This window comes from Sylvia atricapilla, chromosome 3, assembly GCF_009819655.1.
Source record: "Sylvia atricapilla isolate bSylAtr1 chromosome 3, bSylAtr1.pri, whole genome shotgun sequence".
Classification (NCBI taxonomy): domain Eukaryota; kingdom Metazoa; phylum Chordata; class Aves; order Passeriformes; family Sylviidae; genus Sylvia; species Sylvia atricapilla.
Window position 1 is genome coordinate 45,550,045 of NC_089142.1, and position 21,889 is coordinate 45,571,933.

Consider the following 21,889-nt stretch of genomic DNA (forward strand, 5'->3'; position numbering starts at 1 on the left):
TTACATGGGAAAGAACCAAAATAGATCCCCTCCAAATTAGGAAAAGGACATGAACTCTGTCAAATTAAAAGCTGAAACAGAAAGGAAGATTAAAAAAATTTTTTGAGGAAACTTGCTTCTAGACAAAAAGCCTCCTCTATCCTAGCAGAAGCAGGGAGCCTGCTGGAGGGTTCTGCAGGTGACCAGTGTGTGCAGTCAGCAGATGATCAGGGTGCCAAAGGAGTTTGAGAGGAAACATGTCCTAACACAACAGCTAAACAGATTACTTGTGTCTGTGTTCAGCACAGAAAAGCTTGAAAAAAGTGAAATTCCCATGGCAGAACCATTGTTAAAGGGATAATGCAGGGAAGCTGCCTCAGATTGAAGGGTCATTAGATGAGGCTTTAGAACAAATAAATGCAAGGGATACTAGCAAATTCATGAAAAGCAGATGTTACTGGCTTGTTACTGGTTTTTAAGGAATGCTAACTGTGGCACTACTAGAGCCAGTGTATAAGTTTTTACTTAAAACAGACAAAGAAAAAAAAAGGATGGCAAGTGACACTGTTTTAAGTGCTGTAAGAGATCTAGAGAAATGCAAACCATTCAATCTGAGACCTGTGGCAGGCAAACAGCAAAAGCCATAGTAACAGAATAATTGCAAGGAAAGGCACACAGACAGAGGGGAGAATTGGCAGAGCTTTGCAGTGAGAACCTATGAAGCTGTGCTCCACCACCCTCTGACAGCTTCAGAGGAAACTGAAGCTACAGATGAGAGCAATCCGCTTGCTATGATCTGCTCAGCTTCTGGAAAGCCTTTAACAACATCTGTCACCAAGGACCCCTTAAGAAGCTAATCTGGCATGGGGTGAGGGGGAAGATCCTCTCATGAGTCAGCAACTGCATACAGGATAGAGAGACAAGGTAAGGATAAATCATCCGTCCTTCACAGTGGAGAGAAGCCACCAATTGCATCCTAGAGGGATCAGAGTAGGGCCAGTGCTCATTCAGACCCATGAGACAGGTAAATGACTGATCTTCTGGTGGTAGCAGTTTGTTCAAGGCAGCAAAATGCAAACTGCCTCAAGGAGTTGCAAAAACCATCTCAGGAGTTTGCACAAAGTAATGGCAGGTGAAAATCAGTATAGCTAACAGCAGAGAAAAACACCTGGCTGAGCTGGGAGAAAGACTGCCTCACTATTCAGCCTCAGCCATGGCCTCTGAAACATGTAGTAGTAGCTAGTACTACTCAGGACAGGTATCTGGTTGCCACTTAAATGCTTATTAATGACTATAAAGCATTCTAATATATTATGAAGTGAAGAGAGGTCATAGAGTTATGGAACGGTTTGGGTAGGAAGGGACATTAAAGATCATCTCTAGTTCCACCCCCCAGCATGGGCAGGCACACCTTCTATTAGACCAGGTTACTTAAAGCCCCATTTAACCTGGCCTTGGATGCTTCCAGGTATAAGGCACCCACATCTCTAGACATCCTGGGCCAGGGCCTCACCACCCTCACACTGAAGAACTTCTTTCTAATCTAAATTCACTCTCTTTAGTTTTAAAACCATTCCTCCTTGTCCTGTCACTACATGCCTTTGCAAAAAGTCTCTCTCCAACTCTCTTGCAAGCCCCCTTTGGGTACTGGAAGGTGCTGTATAGTGTCCCCAGAGCTGTCTCCTCTCCAGGCTGAATAGCCACAATTCTCAGCCTGTGTACATAGGAGAGGTTCTCCAGCCCTCTGATCCTGTTCATTATCTTCTCTGAACTCACTCTAGTGGGTGCATATTCTTTTTATGTTGGGGTCCCCCAGAGCTGGATGCAGCACTCCAGTGGGGTCTCTCAAGAGCGGAGCAGAGGGGCAGAATCACCTTCCTCAACCTGCTGGTCACTGTGGTTTGATGTAGGGAAGGATACAATTGACTTCCTGGGCTGTGAGCACATATTGCTGGGTCATGTTGAGCTTCTCCTCAATCAACACCCCTAGGTCCTTCTCCACCCAACCTGCATTTGTGTTTGGGATTGCCCCAAGCCAGATGCAGGACCTCGTGCTTGGCCTTGTTGAACATGACATGATTTGTACAGTCCCACCTCTCAAACCTGCCACGGTTCCTCTGGATGACATCTCTTCCCTCCAGTGAGTCCACTGCACCACTCAGCCTAGTGTCATTGGCAAACTTGGTGAGGGTGCACTGTCCATGTCACCGACAAAGATTTTAAACAGTCCCAATACTGACCCCTGAGAAATATCTTCACTTGTGACACCAGCCCCTCTGTGTTGACAAGAACAGGGTCCAGCATAGCACCTTTCCCTGTTGGCTGCCCTATCACTTGGAGAAGAAACCTCCAGGATTGCTTATGCTTTACTGTGCTGTCTTCTCCAACAGGTAAGTCCCCATGAGAACCAGGGCTTGTGAAAGTGAGGCACTTATGTATTATGTAAACCAAGATACATCAAGGTGGGAAAGAAGAGTCTGAGGAGAGAGTATGGTGGAGCTTTATAAATTCAAATGGGCCATGGAGTCACTACCTCTCATAACATGCAAAAAAGAGACATCAGATGATGTTTTCAGGGTCAAGACAAAAGTGACGGCAACAAGCTCTGCTCCTGGACAAAGAAGTTTCTCCCTTTACAGAACCTGTTTTCACAGGATATTGGGGAAGCACTGTAAATGGTTTTAGAAACGAGTCAACAACCGTGCGGAAGATAAATCATCTGAAATACTAAGCTACCCCTCAGATGAGGAAGACCCTAGGCCAGAAGTGGCTGTCCCCCCTGCTGGCCATGAGCTAGGACACCAGACAGGCTTTGTAGCCAAACCTATTCTGACACTCTATCAACCAGACAATTTTTAGAAGTAGATTAGAAGAAACCCCATCACCCTGCAGAGAAGAAGTGCACAAACACAGCTTTGCTTTCTTATGGGTCTATGATCACCCTATTAGAATTAGTAGTGTTTCTTGCTCCAGGATAAGTTACACTGTTTGTTATTTTTAAGCTTAAAAAAAAAGATTAAGAAAAAAGAGCCCATTCTTATGTTCTTTTTCCATGTATTTTAATGTTCTGTGTTAGCTGAGGACAAAGCTGCTGTTTGACAAGCCCTATGCCAACACTGCTGCCAAAAGCTGCAGCTCTGCCCTCTCATACCACTGGAAAGGACAAATGGGAGGCATGGAGGGGGGAATGCAAAGTTAGCCTTCATGACTGAGAAAAAGAGGCTGCTGAAGGCAAGGTTGGCTTAGGCTGGTCCCAGGCGCTTATTGACCTATAATTTAATTTGGTGATGTTTCTTCTGACAGCTGCCGCTTGCAAATGATAACTGTCCTCATCCCCCCTGAGAACAGCAGGAGTTGGCAGCCATGGCTGAATGTGGCCTTTCTTGGCCCTCTTCAGGCCATCCCAAATGAAAGAAAATCTCTTGCTTATGAAAGGAAACACTACAGAAGTGACCTTTGCTCCATTATTAGAAATTTATTTACCAATTAGTTTTAATCACTGAAATTATTGAAGGATTTTGAATAGTTTTGCAAATCTATGGACAAAAAAGCTAGACAAAAATGGATGATAACATTCTCAAATGAGCCATTTAAGATTTAATGAGGCATTTAATCACTAAGTCAGACCTGTACTTTGATGGTAAGATCCAATTTTGGGGAGTGATTATCTTCAGACACATCAAAGGGCTTGAATTGCTGAGGGGAGTGTAAAGCCAAACAGAGCCTCTGCCATGGAGTGAGAGAATCTGGGCTTTGATGACTCAGCTTTCTTACAGCAGAGGAGTTTGCTCATGTCCAGTTACAGACAAAATTTTCTTTAGAGTGTTTATCTAGTCTTAAATGGCTCTTCTACGAAACTGATGCTGGTGTTTAGAATCCTTGTTCGTTTGTCTCCAATTTATCCACATCAGCTGTTGCAAGGAAAGCAGACAGTGTTGTTGTGAAGTAGAAAAGGGATGTTACATTCCCAAGCCCACTCTGAAAAATCCTCTTCAGTAGAACAAAAGCTGCTGTGCAGGGGCTGGGCAGAAATCATTGGTATCTGAGAGCAAAATCTGAGGGCCTTGAAGGAGCAAACCAGGTTTGCAAACTAGTGTGAGAAAAGATGCACAAAACTGTAGCTCACGTGGGGCAATATTAGCAGACACTTTAAGTTCCCTGAAGTGCAATATGAGCAGTGATGGGTATCACAGACCTGCTCTCAAAATCACACTTGTCTGATCACTGTGAGCTGACCTGACGCATTGTAATGCAGCACCGCATGGGGTTTTCTTTTCCTTCTAAATCGTATAGACAATGATAAAATTTGTTAGCAAGGTGGCAGAAACAAGGGCAATTCTAGATTAGATTTGGTACAAGGGTAGATAACCTTTTTTTACTGAATCTGAGCCTGCTGCATCTGACATTCTTTAGATGCAGATGCAGAAATACTGTATTGATGTTATTTGTATTATAGTGCAGCAATCTGATCACTGTTATGTGAAGAGAATTTATGCATCTTGTCTTCTTCACGTGAGGCTAGGACAAATGCCCAGGGCAGATGGAAGAGATGATTAGCTAGACTAATACTTCGATCAACACATCATGCATTTCCAAGGTGGTAAAAGATATCACTGAGTATCTGCACTGGAACAAGTTTAGTTGACTTAGCTCCCTTCTATACAGTAGCAGACTAAAAGTCCAAGCTTCTACTAGGAGATGCAGCACTAGCTGTAAATGGAAAAGGAGCCTCTGGGATTCAAAGCTTGGCCCTCGATGAGGAGCCTTGCAGAGCAGAAATGCACTCTCCCACCAGGTGAGCAGCCTCATTGGCTGTGCCCCTGTGCACTGAAAAGCCACCTGGCCCATGCCCATAGTTGTGGACCACTGGGAGCTCAACTCCTCCTTGGCTCAAAACCTCTCTCTGCACTCTCACGCACTGCCTGGACGGCCTCAGGCCCACCTTCACCTCCATAACTCGAGCTCCCTGCAGTGAGGGCTCAAGGGAGCAACATCTGTCAAAGATGTCTCTAGTAGCGCCAGCATCAGGGGAGAGACTCCAGCTCCCCTTTTCCCTGGTTCCCCCCAGGGTCACCCTGTGTATCCCTGGGTAGATGTAAGTTAAGCCATCTCCATCTCGGATGAATTGTTTCACCCAAGGAGCATGGACCTTGAGGACTTGTCCCCTGACAGGGAAGAGCTGCTTGTCCCTCACCAGCTGGTGGGCTCCCATGCCTGCACAGTTGACAACGATGTCATAGTCACTGTGCAGCTCCCACAGGTCTGCCACTTTCCTGGTGTAAATCTGGGTGCCAGCTGCTTTCAACCTGCAAAAAAGATGGCAGAAGTGAGGCAGAAAAGAAACCCCTAAACCCTTACATAATTATTATGGACATTGAAAATGAAAATATGGAAATGAAAATGAAAAAAATATGGAAAATGAGATAGATTGCCTTTGCCTTTACATATAGATCAACAACCAATAAATAGATGGGACAAAAAGCAAAGAAAATGCCATGGGGGTTCTGTTTGTGATTTGTCTGATTTCACCAAAGGTATTTAGCCTGGTTGGGCTGGAAAAAGTACAGCAAGTTGAGCAGTTTAGAGAAGGGTGTGGCATCAGACGTAAGCAGTCAGGTCCTCCCTGTCTTGATTTATTTCTGTAATAGCAACAAGCTTTAACAGCCCAAGCAAGCTGGGGAACAACAGATTTATTTACCAACTTGCTCATGCTAGCGGCAGAGCTATCATACTACATCCTTTTAATGTGCTTGTTATATGCTGTCACATTCATCCCCAACTCACCCCCTGAGCTACATAGCCATCTAGTGCCCTGTGCCAAGCCCTAAGATCTGCATTGAGGCTGGGCAGATGTGGCACAGGACCCCCAGGGTGTCCATACCCTTCTGAAGCAGCAGCCAAGGAGTCAGCCAGGATGGCTCAGAGCACTACACATGCGTGTCTGCTCTTCAGTGAAAGTCACCTCTTCTTCAGATGCATTTTTGAGCTCAATTTCAAGCCAACTCCTCCCCTGAACTTGCCTGAATTTTGAAGCCCTTCCCTGTGGAAAATCACTGGTATGAAACGGAGTCATCGGCTGCTGGATCCCAGTGCTGGGGGTTTTAGCATAAGCAAGTCAAGAGACAGGTCTGTGATGCTCTAAGTGGAAAATCCCATCCTCTGCAACATTCTAGGAGCTGGCAAAGTCATCAACCCCACTATAAAGGCAGTGGTTTCCCACAGAGCAGTGAGTGAGCCAAGAATCCAGGGCACAGTTGATGCTCTGAGGCCTGATGTAGCAGGACACTTAAGCTGTCTGGGAAGAACAGGGGAGATCTCATGCAGCAGCTGTGACTGGGCAACTTGCAAGGAGAGCTCCTAAAAGTTGTAACTGGGACTCTGTCACCATGCCATAAAAATACACCAGTGAAAAAGCCTGATGAAAACTCCTGAATTTGGGCAAGTAAGAAGGAAAAAATTCCTGAAGTCTATTTTTGGCCAAGCAAGGTGGGCAAAACAACAATTTTCCTTGTGGATTGCCAGGAGAGTTGTCTATAAATACAGCTCAGGTCACTAGGGGTTTGAGAATTAGTTACATGTTTAATATTCTCTCATTTCTCATCACCAGGAAGAAGAAAAAAAAAAAAGAACGTGATCATCTCATCAGAGTACATCCTTTGGGAAATAAGAAGACTACAGCAGGAATGAGGAGGGAGCAGAAATCACATGGCAGATACTAAATGGGTTGTACAACTTAGATGTCCTGCAGCAGAAATTTGCTTCAGTTAGGCAATGAAACATGACAGATCATGTGTACTGAGTAGACGGCACAGAGCTCACATGGCACTGGTGCCACAGGAGAACTCCCAGTTCGCCTGGCTGCTACAAGAAGAAATGCTTTTTCACATTTTGCAGTGTGATGAAAGGCATCCAAGTAACCAGCCGAGCTGGCAATTTGTACCACGGTGCCAGTACACATCTCTTTACTTAACCCCAAATCAGCTTGCAGCCTGTCTCTTTCTCTCAAGAGGATACAGCCATTTTCTCGTTTTAGAGGTACTTACTTGGATGAAACACTTATCCCAGTATATTCCAAGATGTCAAAGCCCTTTTAGGTCTGCATCCTGTCTCTCCTGTGATTCTCCAAAATTGAGGTATTGGAGGGAAACTTAAAAATTTAGAAATTGGCAGATTTTCTAACTTTGATGTCAATCCAGGCATGAACTCTGAAGCCACAACTTCCTCTGAGTGCATCACTCATCTTATGCAAGCAAACATTTTCAAAAAGTTTGTTACAAGAGATGCTGTTTAACATTTTGGAGTTTTTTCATCTAAATGGATTAAGAAATTGCTCCAATTGTTGAACAAACTTGAGATTAATTGGTCCAGCTACTTCATAAGCACAAAGACTTTACAAGAAGACACCTTCCTAGACATGCTTATTCTCTCTGGGGCTGGATGTTTATTCAGAAAACAATGCAATATTATTTGGGAAATCTGGCAAATGTGGAACAGCCAAATGTTTTCTTAGTGCATGGGAGGTTCCTGATGTACCTTCAAGGTCTGGCTTGCCCAGCATGGCCCCTGTGGCTATGTTGGCCCTGTGCCTAGGGTCACTCACACTCCCACGGTACAGACACACTGGCAAAAAATGGATATTGCATAAATGGGGCCTTTCACATTTTTGAAAAGTTGAGTATTTTTTTTCTGTGCTTCTCCCCAAGCAAGAGCCTGTTGCATTTTCTGCAATGAGAAACAGCCTTTTTCCAGTTTTTGTTCAAATCTAAGGCTGTCAAGGAGACCCTGTCTTGCCTCCAGTCCCTCTGCCAGGGTTTCCCCCTGCATGCCCAGCCTGCAGCAAAACCTACCTTTTCTCCAGCCACAGCAGGTAGGGTGGGCAGTCACATTTCAGGGTCGTAAAGGCCTGACCAAATCGGTGCTGTGGGAACTTTGAGAGTTCTGCTTCAGACATTGCTCGAAATCCCAGCACAACATCTGACCAGAAAGGTAACTCCTCGTTGGGAGTGCTTTTAAAGACCTGCCAACTAAAAAGACAGAGGAAAACCTGGAAAACTTGACTGGTATTGCTCTGCCATGTTATGTGTCATGGCAATCTTAGCACAAACCCAGGAGCTCAGGAACCTCTTTCCCCCTATCAGTGCAGCTCTGCAAGGTTAACACCAATGGGGAAACATTGCTGTCTGCTCCTGCAATACCTGCCTGGGCCCACAGGCACACGGTCAGCATAGCTGAGCTTGAGGGTGGCACACTCATGTTAATAAATTGCAGAGAGCCCTTCCAGTGACAGTGTATGTACAGAGTGCCCTCACACTGTGTTCCCACCACAACTGAAGACACCTGGCTGGACCTGGTGGGGCCACTTGCACACCTGTTCAGCATTCCTTGGGTATCCGTAAAGCTACAGAGTGCTCAGTCTCAATACTTGCAAGAGGCGGATTTCTGAGTATACAATAGGAAGCATAAAACACCCCCAGCTGAATCCCAGTAGCTAATTGCTGAAGCTAGAGGATCCTGCAGTCCCATCCCTATGGATATGATCCCTGCTGCAAACAAATAGTGGGTGACTAGTAGTGTGGAAAACACTGGTTATTAAAAGGTATTTGGTGCTGGGCAGACTTGAGTGGGATTTCTGTGCACACCTGTTCCTGAATTTTGCCTAAAAATACATTGCATTTGTTACACAGCACAAATGTACCAAAGGCTGCCCCAGGCTGTTCTTACCCAGAGACCAGGTGAATGCCAGCCTCTGATGCCTCGGCTGAGTTGCTGATGGCAAAAAGGTAAGTGAAGGTCTCTTTGAACCACTGCTTCTGCCTGTGGATCGGTGTGTCTGCATGTGAACAAACCCAAACGTGCAGAGAGTAATAATGCAAAGAGGAGAAGCATACAAAGGAGTGTCAAGGATATGGGACAGACAGGGAACACAGGTCAAGGCACTTTTCTTCCTCTACACACCTCTGCACAGCTGGACACAGCTGCATGAGGTACCATGGGCTGTGCTGGCTTGAATTAAACGAACCTGGGTAGGTGTGAGGGATGAGCATCCCAGCTGCCACATCACTCGTTGTGTTGGGGCTGAACTGGTCGGAAAGGACCGTCACAGAGCAGCTGGGACAAGTCTCAGTGATGCACAGGGCTGTGGACAGGCCGATGACTCCCGCGCCCACCACTGCAACCTTGGGTGAGGCCATCTCCAGGATGCAGAGCCAGAGGAGGGAGGTTCCTACCTGCATTTGGAAACAACATCTCACATGTCACTGTCATCCAGGGCGAGTATCAGGCTATGACATACCCACACGAGTTGTAACATAATCCCCCCTCCAACAACTAATCAAAGAGTAACTGCTGCACACAACCAGGGCTGTGGTGAGGATTAAAAAAAATCAGTCTTTGATATGACAAAAAAGTTTTGAAAAGTCTTTCAGCAGCCACTACCTCATCCTCAGCACAAGAGAGTGATCTGCACGGGCATCACTAGTGTTTGGGCTGGTTTGGGGAAGGTTTCCTCAATAAAAGCTGAAGGAGTGAGGCACCCATCAAGTTTTCTATCCTGTCAGGTGCAAAAGGTACAGAGCTCTGGAGAAACTGGCTTTTTTAAAGCTTTTGAAGCAAAAAGGTTACTTGAATATTGGGATCTCCAGTAGTGAGGGCTGTCACTGCCTGGGCACCAGAAGCAAATCATGTTGGAAATCTCCAATCCACTGTTGCTCCTTGTACCTGCCAGCATGACCCACTATCTTGGACACATCAGTGGGCATCCAAGGCTGCCATGCTCTCCCAGCAGCACATTGTGGTCCCCAGGTGCCAGCCAGTCTTGCTGCTCCAAGGGCCTGTATTTTTGACTCTCTCTGCCTTACTTTAAAACTTGCTTCATGTCCTGGAACAGCTTCACTCCACTTCTCATCCACTGATTACTGCTCCAGGAAGTGCAATGTCTGTATTTTCCCCTGTCCTGGGCAAGTTTCAGAGCTGGCACCTGTCCTGGGGAGTGGCACACAGCTCTTGGTTGACAGTCACCTGGTTGCCACCTCAGTGAGGTGCCAGCCTGTGCTCCTGGCCATGGCCAGCTCAGGTCTCACACTGGCAAAGGCACCAAGCAGAACCATGCAGCTCTGTGCATCTTGCAAACTCCCAAAGCCAGGACTAAATGGGCCCAGAAGAGAGAGACTGGGAAACCTCAGAGGTGATAAATCCTTTAGCAGCTATGAACCAGGTGAGTAGGGGTGCTCCTGCTGGGTCAGGAACCCTTTCAATAGATTACTGCCAGCATCTGACCAGGGACATAGGGGGATGATCCCTTCTGCCTATAACTAATTTTTTCCTGGAATAGCTACAATATTCACTCTCAGAGAGGATGCTGAGCAAGACAGACCTTCACTTTTGTGCCCTGATGGTTCTGGTTTCTCCTATGGGGCTTGCTTATCAGTGGCTGTAGAAATCCAGCCTTGCTAATTGCTTTTTGAGAACTGGAAACCAGTGCCTGCACTCACAATGAAAGGCTGATTTACCATCTTCCTGTGGCTTTTGGCATCTTTGTTGTAAATTTAGACCAGACAGACAATGTGGAATTATGATAGGTCAGGTTTATTTATGAGATCCTTGCTCATAACTGTTCACACAGCTTTTCACCTTCTTACCCCTGAGGTTTTACTACTTAAAATTTGATGTCTCTGCTATGTAAGAAGGGAAAGAGCAGCAGGCACTGTTGTCTGTCATTGTATTCCTCCTGCATCACAGCCAAGGGTTGTTATAACCCGTCTTCTTCCTCTCAGGGTAATGCTTAAGTTTCTTTCTGTTAATTATCACATCTTCTTTCACAAGCTGACTACAGAAGTGCCCGCAGAGCAGAGAAAGAGGACACAGTGCAAGGGGGGAAAATGGACCCTGGACCAGAACTGCTGCCCTGCATGGCTGACACCTGGAAACCCAGTCTGGAAAAATGCTCGGGAAGGGGAAAAGGAAAGTAAGGAGGAATATTAGTAGCAAGAAATTTGGGGGCTGGGTAATAATTCTGTAATTACTTAGGAAAACTGGTTCTGAGAAAGGCATCTAAACACATCTTTATGAACAAACCTTCTCACACAGAACTGGCAGCTGTGGAAACGGTATGTGGCTCTCAGAGCACCCAGCAAGCCTCCCAGCAGCCCACAGACAAGCAGAGCCCTGCTTTTTCAGCTGCCCTGGAACATATGCAACGGGTACATTATCCACCTGCCAGAGATGTGCTTTCTGTTGTCCCTCACAACTCTTCTTTGCTGAAGCCCTTGGACCATGTAGAGATTGAATTTCTTGACTGACCTCCCTGTCCCCAGGGAAGAAAGGGGAGCTGTGGCTTGGTGGAGATTCAGGTTTCACAAGTCTACCCAGTTCAGATGGGATTTTTGCAGATGAGCCAGTTTGATATCAACTGATCCCTATGCTGCAAAATCCAGTGAGGGCAGGAAGGGGCTGCTGACAGTGCTGGAGCCTGTGGGAGCAGCTCAGAAGGCCACAACAGGCACCTGTTCAACACACCATTTTCCTGCACCTACTGCTGCAGTCCAGGAGCACAATAAGCCTTCATGCCAAAAACTAACTAGGTGCAAAGCAGAGGCTACACACAGCTTGTATGAGTGAGCACAGCTCAGGCTTTGCAGAGTCACTGACCCCCCTTTGAGTGCGAGGCCCACCTACAGCTCTGCCCTGGCAGCAAGGCCTGCATCTTGCTGGGTGGGAAGCAGAGGAGAAACTATTTTTAGCTAATGTGGCAGCCCAGCTTAGTCCCAGCAGGGGTGACACTTCTCACCACCTCAGATAGGCCTGAGCATTTTGCAAAAATCAGCATTTAAAAGGCAGATCAGTTGCAGTAACTGCTGGGGTGGGAGGTGAATGGTGTCAGGTACTGTTGAGCTCTCTGCCCCTTCATAGTGTACAAAGACCAGCACAGAAGCCAGAGAGAGTCACCTGGAGCTGTTATTCCCCAGCAATGAGGACACCAGTTGCCTGATGTGGGTTTCGTGTTCCTGCCACCCTCCTGCTTCTCCTAGGTTTTTTTTTTCTCATAGTTTTAAAAATACTGAGACATTTTGTGACATGACTTCACTTCCCAACTCCCTCAGCTGAGGAGACAATGTCAGCTTCATGTGACACAAGGGGGTCTTTCTTCTTTCTTGCCTCAAATAGCTGTATGTCACCACTAAGTGACACTAACTTTCAGCTCTAACATCATTCTGGCAGTGGGTAACATGGCCAATATGGATAAATACACTGTTCCCCAGCACACACAGACACAGAGGAACATGCACATCTACTGCCAGCTGCAGCTGCAGCCCATGGTCACAGCAGGCTGAACGCTGCCTGTGTCGCAACCCGGCTGGCCTACCAAAATAAGCATATTTACACACCCAAATAAACAGTGGAAAAAGCCCAGCTGAACTGTTGACCAGAAAAGTCAGAACAGGAAGTAACTAAAGAAAACCAAAACCTGTTATATTTTAAGGCCTTGGTTTGTTCATTTGGTTGGTTTTTTTTGTTTTGTTTTGTTTTTTTTTTTTTTTTTTTTTTTAACTGACTCTCATCCTAAGTAAGTGTAAATTTCCCCCCCCTCTTTTTTTTTTTTTTAATCACTTCCCCAGTTTACAAGCACCCTTGGTGTTACTTCCCTTCACATGACTCCAGACAGGGGTTTTTCTGGGAAAAGACTGATCCAATCTTGGGTGTTTGCTACGGAGGAGTCCCTGGTTTTGGCCTTTTGACTCTGGTCAGGTCCCCTTTCTGCTCTTTGGGCTGCCCTGTGAGATGTACGTTTAGGAAGTGCTGCAGGAGAAAGGCGAGGATGACCTTTCCCCACCGAACAAAGGACTCTAAGAGGCTCCTCGGGATCCCCTCAGCCTTTCTGCACACACAGCACCGCTGCCAGAGAGCAGGATTCTCAGGCGACCACGGGAAAGCCGCTGTCACAGGGGACCCCGGGGCTACCAGGAGGCCTCAGCTCCTCCTTCAGGTGGATTGTTTGCAAGCATGGAACACACTATAACTTTTTGGTAGTTATACCCCTCCATCACCCACCTGCAAGACCCCCCTTCACCATGAGCACCGACACGCCGAGCGATGCTCTTGCTTTCCTCCCAAACGGGAAAGCAATCCTCTCTGCGATCCCCGCTCCCCGCAGGGCAGGGATGTCGCCGCTCCGGGCGGGGAAGAGAGGGAACAGGGAGCAGCTGCGATCCCAGACCTCCCCAGCTAAGCCCTGCGGGTCACCCCTCCCGCCCCGCTGTGTGGGCTGAGCCTTCCTGGCGCCGGGAGACGGGATCTCCCCACGGGAATTCCCCACGCAGCCGCTGCGGGCGCTTCCCCGGCCCTCGGCAGCTACAGGGCTCTGGCATCCAACATCTACTTCTTCACCTACAAGTACGGTCTGGAAACCAGGCAAGCGGGGGGAGCAGGCGATACCTGGTGAGGAGGAGGCCCCTGGTCCCGCCTGGAAGAGCCGGCCTCCCGGGAGGCGCGGGGCCGCCAGCCCGTGTCCCGGGGCGCCCCGCGGGATGGCGGAGCTGTGTGTGCCCGGCCCAGGCCGCCTCCGGCGCTGGCAGCGCTCCCGGAGCGCCCGGCGGCCTCTGCCGGGGCCCGGCCTCCGCCGCCTGCCACAACTTTTCCCCCTGATATTCCCTCCGGGGGAGGCCCGACGGGACCCGCTGTGCGGCAGGGAACGCACTGTCCTTTTCGCTCCCTCACAGGCAGTCATGTTCTGAGTGTCTCTGGAGCTGCCTGAGGATTGCCGCAGCGCCTGGGCAATGGGCGGGCGGCCCGGAGGGAACTCCAGACACCGCAGGTCCGGGAGGAACGAGCGGGTTCCCGACAGACCGCAAATCCCCGATGAGCGCAGCCAGGCAGGGCTGTTTTCAGCAGAAAAAACCCCATGATTTGTCAAAAACAAACCTCTCTGCAGGAGCTCTAGGATCAAATTGCATGCCACAGACCCCGGTTTATTGCCTCCGGGGCATTAGCTGTCGGCAGGATATTTTGGCTAATGTTTGACAGCCTGAGCATTCGTCCCTGAACACCCCGAGCAGGACAGTGTTTGCCGACCACTCCCCTCCAGACCTGTCGAGCAGCATTTGCCAGGGATCTTCCAAGCAGATGCCTTTTCTCTGCAGCCTTCTGAACTCAGACCAGCAGCCATCCAAAGGGTATCTGTGTGAACAGCAGCAGCGGGCACCACACACCTTGGATTGTTCTTCACAGCCTCCCAATCTAGCTATGCTCTTAAACTAAAGCCGTGATACATTACACATCACTGATCTTTAAGATACATCTTTTTTTAAGGGTTTTCCCTTCAACAGTGACAGGAACAAGTCCTAATTCTTCCAAATTTTTATATGGCTTGATTTTTCTGAAAATAGGGGGTTAAGACAGGGAAGGCAACAGAGGATTGCTTGTTTAGAAATTAAAATTTTGATGGGCCTGCTGTATTGTAAAATGAGCACTGTTCTAAGTCATTGCAGGGTATCTGCAATAGGTTGGGAGAGGATCCTTTCACATATGGAAATCTACAAATATAAACGGAGGTTGCAGTTCCAGCTGACAGCTAAGATAAAAACTGCCTGCTACTGAGATTCTACTGGTTATTGCTTAGAACTTAGCCAAATCTGAATTATTTGGATCAAAACATTCTGTGACAGATATTTGTGGAAGTCTGAATGTTTCAGGGAATTCCCAGTGTGTTTTTTTCCTGAGAATAAGATGCAGGAAATTCAAGCTGTTTTGGGATATCAAATGTAATGTCATTGAAAAGAATCTCTATGGGCTAAAGTATTTTGCAAAGGTGAACAAAAAACATTGTATTTGGTAAAGTGCAAGTCATGATTTGTGTGTTTGGGAAGAGACTGCCAGCCTTCTGGCACAGAACAAACACAACCCTGATTGTACTTGGAGTTCTTCCTGAACCATGACTAGCAGTGGCATCCCAGCACACCGCCAACCCAGCTCAAGCTGTGCTTAAGAAGTGTTTCCTTTTACCTTAGCATTCCCTTTGCTTTGTGTGCTGTCCTGAACAGAGCCATAACAACGGGAAGAAATGACCTCTCTGAACACAGCAGTGCTGACCTATTTCAGATCTTGTGAATGGCATGCACCATTTATCTGCCACTTCTTTAACCAGTTCAGGTCAAACATCAGTGTCCATGGCAAGTTACTATTTCAGCAAGGAGTTTCAGCTGTGCCTCATTTTGCTGTTGTCCCATGTTATTTACTTCTGCAGGAATTCTCTCTCTACAAGGAAGAAACCAGCAGTGATGATATTCCTATTGAAAAGCTTTGTGAAAATATTTACTGAGAGATAGCCCGTTTATCCCTGGTTGTTTCTCCATGTTCCTGATTACCTCAGTCAAAACCACTTTTTAATCTCATCACTGGTAGTGAGACTAGAGACAGCCCTTAAAAGAATCACTTTTTATATATATACTAAGAAGTATATACTTCTCAGACTTGATTTTTCTCAGCTTGTTTGAGCCCAGTGCTCTTGAAATCAGTCTATCAGGCTTGATTCAAGTTTCTCAGCTTTAGCAATAACTATTTGGACCATTCACTCCAGTTACTTTCAGAGAGGAACATAAATCACCCGGCAAGGACACATTAAGCCTTCAAAATGCAAATGATGAAGCAAAGTGATGGGTGTAACTTGATCAGAAAACACAAGGTTAATAAAATGTGCATGGAAAGTTGAGTCGTTTGCACTAATTTGAGATTTAAGGGAAGTAAAGAATAAATAGGTTCCTGCTATTTAAGCTCTAAGGGGACAAATAACAATAGAGCTATGGATTGCTGCAGTTCGTATTTTCCTTGCCCTGTCAGCCCACTCCAGTTCCCACATGAGGAAGCTATAGTTAGTCTTCACATGCACTGAACACCACGTGCTTACAAGTACATTGTTCTGTCATTCCTGTGGTCACCTACTCTCTTTTCTGGTAATTCCTCAGTATCTGCAGCTATTTTTGTCACTACTGAGTGTGTCTGAGGGACTACTGCTCCAGTCAGCTTATACAAAGGCAAGAAAGAATCAAATTTTTCCTGCAACTGAAATGCAAAACATGTCACATTTTTAATGCACATTTTGTCATTGTCACCACCTAACACATTACCCATATCTTGGTTTACACCTGCAAAGACAAAAAGGGAAAAGACACACACAAATGATATTTGCCATCCTAAACCATAGGATCTCCATGGAATGCCAAAACACCTCTTTATGGTGCCAGGCCTCATTAGTGCTGGGCCCCTTTAAGGGAGTGTGAACTAAATGAAGAGTTGGTGATAGAAGTTCATTAAATTAGGTAAAGGTGCAAAGATTAAAAAATGTGTGTCTGACTTTATTCTTGCACATAATTGCAGATAATAAATACACATTTAAAAAACACATTAAAATATATTGTATTAAATCCACAAATTCTGGGCAAACAACCTCTTTCCTACAAGTACGTACTTCCCCCATGTAACCAAAATACACACACCATGTAGTACAGAATCTTGTACAAAATTATTAGGCTACCAGAACATAGATGTGCTTTAGTCTTTCTTCCTGTGAGAGGTAACTAATTGTCAGCATTGACTAGAATGTTCCCTGATAGAATAAACTCACATTTTGTCAACACTCTATTGAAAATATTCTTTTTAGTCCTAGTTTTTAATTTCTCCCCTAGGAATCTCTTCTAGGATTCAGACAAACATGTTTCAGATGTTTGTAAAGGGTGCAGGATGAATCCAGAGCCTCCTTTTTGCAGTCACAAATGCCTTTCTGGACCAAGAGTCCATAGTACAAGTGAGCTCACCTTTTCCTAAGCCTTTCCAAAAGACACTCTCAGGCCTTGCACACTGCTGAGCCTGATGCCACAGAGGCTTCCTAAGTGACTGCACCTAAGGAGTTGGTAAAAAAAACCCTGTGAAAGACACAGGAGAATGCCAATAAGTCCTTCACTCCATCCCAGAGCTGGGATATCAGGCCATTTTGTTTTTCCACAGAGCCACTACAGAAAAGCCCTCAGCCTTCAAGGAGGCTTCACCCCTTGTTCAGACATTTAGGGTACCACCCAAAGCATATGATAAACACACATGATTTGCATAGCTTTTTTTTTTTTTTTTTTTTTTTTTTTTTTCCTACACAGTGGTTTAAATTATAGAATTTTGCACAGAGAAATTGAATGAAGCTGTTAAAGTAGAAAATTCATTTTTTCATAAAAGTTAATACAATTTTGAAATATCAAACAGATGTACTTATTACTTTTCCTTAGTTATCATTCAACTAATAATAGTTGCTCTTATTCTTATGTTTGACTGAAAAAGTTATGTCCTTAACAAGTTGCAAAACTGTCTAATAAAACTGGATATCAAATTTCAGACAGATACATTTGCCATAATGTAATAGTGACCAGCAATTAAGACAGATAAGGATTCTAATTCATTATCTCATAAAACCGTGTGTAACTGCAGAGACATTGATGAGCACAAAGAATTTGCATTAAGATAAGGATGACAAATACAAACATAAAAGGACTTATGAACTGAAGTAAGAAACTAGGAAAATTAATTCTTTTTATAAGCATTGAAATGAAAATATGCCTCACAGGAACAGAAGCATTTGTTCTCAAACTCAGTGCTCTCTTGCATGAGGATTTTAAAAAATCTATAAATATTTAAGAGAAAGAAATCAATTCACCCTGATTTTGATACATTTATAATGCATGACTAGTGTCAAACATATTTTTGCCCATATGGAAAAAAACCAGGCTAAGAGAAATGCTAGAAACATAGAGATACATGCTATTTCCTTTTTCTTTAAAATAATATCCTTCCTCAAGTTAAAGAATAGAATACCCCAAGGCAATCTTTAAGCTATTGATGCATAAAAATCACAAAAAGTGTATCTGTAAATCAACAAACATTTTATTTCCAAGAAAAAAAGTAACATCATTAGTTCAGGGAAATTCAGGGGTCATTTGAATCAAAGACCAAATACCAACTGAATTCAGTGACAGGAGGAAATGGCTTTTAAGGTTAAGGCATCAATCTACATTGTGGTCTAGAATTATAACTAAATGTTAGTTGTAAACACTATCATAATAGTTTATTTAACTTTTTTCTTGTTCTTTACTTTACCTTAAGTGTACTGATTGCAGAGGACCAGGCCCTGAGTCCCTCAAGCCAAAGGAACACAGAATATGCATTGGCTGTTCTTGGCAGGGTAAGACACAAATCTGTTACTCAGCATGTAAGGAAATAGAAAAATTAATTGTAAATATTCTTTAGTACCTTGTTAGAAATAGACTGTACTGTTCCTAAAAGTTATGAGTAGTGACTTTTAAGATAGATGTACTTTTAAAAGAGGGAGTATCAGAAAGAGCCCCAAAATAAGGGAAGAATTTGGAGCTCTGTGTGTGGGGAGGGTGATTGTAAGGCAAGACAGTACCAGTTTAATTCCTCGTTAAGTGTGTTGCAAGATGGTGATTTTTTGCATGATTAAACCCTTATTTAAGGCAGGGCAGGCAGAGTTTGGCTGCAGATCTTGCAGATAAAGAGAGCTGCTCTGCTCTGGGAAGTGGAGGGGGACCTGAAAGCAGTGGAAGAATACTGGGTCTGCTCTTCAGCAAAATAAAAAACCACAGCATGTGAGTAATCTGATCTTCAGTCATCAAAGGATGTATTCAAGTCATTCTCAGAATAATGATGGGATTACTCACAGCGGGAAGGTTAAGTGCTTTTGCTGAACTCATATATCTGGACAGAAGCCACAGTATTCTATGCAGGTCTTCCTGGGGTTTTCTCTGCAAACACCAGAACACCAGCAGAATTGTATGGAGCATAAGGACTCCTTTCTGCTGTCTATGTATTTATCTCAGAGAAACTCCCTAAACTTAAACTTACTGATTTTTGCTTGCTTCAAAGCATGTTAATCCTCATATAGGCTATTATTTTCTCCTAATACCAGGACCAAATTCTAGGACAGTGCAGTGAAGAACAAAATCTTTTATAAGGGGATATAAACCATTATTCTGGTTTCAGAAGTCAATGAAACTAATAAACTGTGCAGATATAATCGAAAAATGTGGCCATTAATTTCTGCAGCATATAGAATATCTACAGTAATACAGGTATCTTTTTGGGTGGGTACATGGCAAAAAACAAGGAAGACTTGTTTTGATGAGACTACGCCATGAGATTAGGGGCCTAAGAGGGGAAAACACTGATTTCAAACCAGGGAGGGCTGAATTCACAGAACCCAGGCAAGAGAAGGCTGTCTGAACCTCAACATGCAAAAGTTCCTGTGCTGCTCCCCTCAAACCAAGGGTGGTCAAGCAAAGGAGATGCAGATCCTCAGACAAGGAAGAACCCCCCAGGTTTCAGCCCTAGAGGTGGACTGAAAAAGGGGAGGTGGGAGAAAGCCATAAAAGAAGCAGCCAGAATGATGCAATCCTATCTATCAGTTTTGTATAGAGTCCAGTCATAAGGCAGTACCACTGCACCAACAGTAAGTGTTGATGCACACATGAGGTGTAGCAGCAGTGGGATGTTTTGACACTTTGACTAAAACTACTATTAGTAACTCTTCTATTGATCAGTGTCCTCCAGCTGCTGTCTTAAATTATATTTTTCTAACTGGTTTTGTGTAATACAATAAGGAAAAAATGAGTTACAGACAGCTGATCAATGAGAAAAATGGAGACTGGAAACCGTTTCTACCAAAAATTAATAACTAAATCCACTTCTGTGCAGAAAGCCTGAATAAGAGCCTTATGTCATTTATGCTTTTCCACTGAGGACTATTAAGACCTTGCTGGAGGTATTTGGCAAAGTTGCTGGTCTACCTCTTAGAAGTTATGAAAAATCCAATGCTAGATCTGAGCTGAAGTAAGTGAGGAAGGGAGCACTGAAATAATGGTCTGGAATGAATACGACTTTAAATGGGATCAGGCAGTTTGGTTTTACCTAACTAAAATGGCAGTAGATCCAGTGAACTTTTTTTTAAACCCCTAATAAAAATACATTTGCCATTCAACAGAATGAATATACAAACTATTTGCACATTTTGCAAACTTAGTACTATTTTTTCAGTCAGAAGCTGTGCCATAGAATACTATCCTTTGTTAGCAATGGCACCATTTCTAGTAGAAAACTTGAAAGAAAGAAAAAAAAAGAATAAATTAGTTTAAAATTACTGATATGACCTGATGCAATGTTAAGGCTTCTGTCTTGAAGTGCAACAGTTTACTGTGTTCTGAAGCCTCAAGCCTGTAACTGGCAGCTACAACAGGATGAGACAAGGCAGGGCACTTTATTGTATGTTTACAAATCTAACTGCAGAAAATGTGAAGCAAAGAATTGGCCTTTTTTTTTTTTTTTTTACATACATGTAATCAGGTAGGTTCCAACATTTAGAGCAATCATTCCAACTGGTCACAGCAAATCAGACAGGTGTTTTAAAGTCTGGGTAATTTTGATAAGGGATCTAGAAATCCTATCAAATTTTCTGCAGTAACTCAGTCACTTTGAAAAGGTTTCATACAATTGCTCTATTGAAAAGGGAAAACAGAATACAAAGTAAAAGGCACAGATGTTATAGAACAGTCGCTTTTCTTGAATACAGAGATCTTACAAGTTAGATAGTCATTAAAATTGGGAACAGCCATTTTGCCGCTGCTTTATTTGTCAGCACTGATTCTTTCTTGACCAAACATCTCTATCTTTTCTAATGCTGCACCACTATGTGCTGGAGGAGTGTTTTCAGAACTGCTTTTCTTGTTTCTTCCCATTTCTGTAGCTTCCACCAAAGTATTAGTCAATGGTTTTCCCAGTGTTTCGGGAAGCATTACGGTTAATATTCCACTCAGAAGAGCCATGATTCCAACAAGCAACTGAAAGAAATAAACAGTAGTTGTAAAGGTAGATAAGTCTTTCAAGATATCCATAGTTTTGATCTTGCTCAAGAGTAAATTTAAAATAAAGCACAAGGAACTGTAAAGCAAAGATCATAAGTCTTAAATGTTGCCTGTATAAAAGATTTACCCTTTTTTGTTGCATAAATGAAAAGATTATGCAGCAGAATTAATGAATGAGCAAGCGAAGTGTTTTGTTCACAGGGGATCAATACAGTGCAAGCAGGAATAATTCTGTTTGAGTAAACATCACATATTACCTTCATTTGCTATTTCCAGGTGTGTATTTAAGAACTGATTCTAGGATTGCATACATTTATTTTTACAGGCATGTTCACAGAGCTACAATTTCCCTGCCACCTATAATCTCAATTCACACTCCAGCTCCTGTGTACCTGTACCTGTGTGCTTGTTCCTTCTCTACACAGCCCGATTGGAATTTCTCAATATGGCTCATTGGCCCAGAGCCACAAAAGTGCACATCTCTGCTCAGGAGAGCTCTTCAGCAGATGATGAGCTAGCTCTCAGCAGGAATACTTTGCTAAACTCAGTTTCAAAGAACTGTTAGGAGTGTATACATCTACTGACATTTGCACTGGGATCACATTTTGGATTTGTCCAGGGTGTACACAATTCCACAACAATAGCATGAGTGGTGCAAGGATCAAGATAATGTGATGTAGGTAGAGAAACACTCACTTGTTCCAGGAATATCTACTCTTTTACTTCTCATTCCCTTCACATAGCTATTTCTATGTCTTGTTCAATGACACCAATTCCCACTTTGCTCCTCTGGGTACAGAACAGGATTAAACCCCTGACAGTCCTCCAACACCAGGTTATAAATGTGGCAATTCTCTCCTGATAGAAAAACTTTCACACAGAACCTCCTGCCTTGCCTCAGTGTTTTTCCATTCTGTGACTGTGAACTTTGATGATGTATTATCCTTATCTTGCCCTGTACTGATTCTGAAGTCTGTCCTTTGTTTAATACTTTCTTTCCAAGG

The 21,889-nt window shown here is 44.3% G+C and overlaps 2 protein-coding genes across 3 annotated transcripts in view; both read right to left on the minus strand.

Annotated features, from left to right (window-relative positions):
• Positions 1-3,432: 3,432 nt before the first annotated feature.
• On the minus strand, positions 3,433-13,488 carry DDO (D-aspartate oxidase). 2 transcript variants are annotated; one of them, XM_066315238.1, is made up of 5 exons: positions 13,411-13,488; positions 8,999-9,206; positions 8,701-8,809; positions 7,827-8,003; positions 3,433-5,285 (listed from the first exon to the last, which is right to left on the minus strand). In XM_066315238.1, exons 2-5 carry the CDS (start codon positions 9,168-9,170, stop codon positions 4,718-4,720), a joined length of 1,026 nt encoding a protein of 341 aa, XP_066171335.1. In that variant the 5' UTR covers positions 9,171-9,206; positions 13,411-13,488; the 3' UTR covers positions 3,433-4,717. The 2 variants fall into 2 exon arrangements, with proteins under 2 accessions (XP_066171335.1, XP_066171337.1); XM_066315240.1 differs by lacking the exon at positions 13,411-13,488 and adding an exon at positions 11,053-11,218.
• Positions 13,489-17,101: 3,613 nt separating this feature from the next.
• Positions 17,102-21,889, minus strand: part of SLC22A16 (solute carrier family 22 member 16) — a 34,686-nt gene continuing 29,898 nt past the window's right edge. Inside the window, exon 8 of the mRNA XM_066315241.1 lies at positions 17,102-20,861. Within this exon, the coding sequence (XP_066171338.1) occupies positions 20,649-20,861 (213 nt within the window). The 3' untranslated portion in view covers positions 17,102-20,648. The remainder of the gene's footprint in view (positions 20,862-21,889) is intronic.

Bases quoted from the DNA above. Each gene is read 5' to 3' on its own strand.
- DDO (XM_066315238.1), bottom strand. From the start codon at position 9,170: ATGGCCTCACCCAAGGTTGCAGTGGTGGGCGCGGGAGTCATCGGCCTG. The intron at 8,810-8,998 runs GTTCGTTTAATT...GTTCACATGCAG, and splicing joins CATCCCTCACACCTACCCAG to ACACACCGATCCACAGGCAG. The intron at 8,004-8,700 runs GTAAGAACAGCC...CTGTCTTTTTAG, and splicing joins GGCATTCACCTGGTCTCTGG to TTGGCAGGTCTTTAAAAGCA.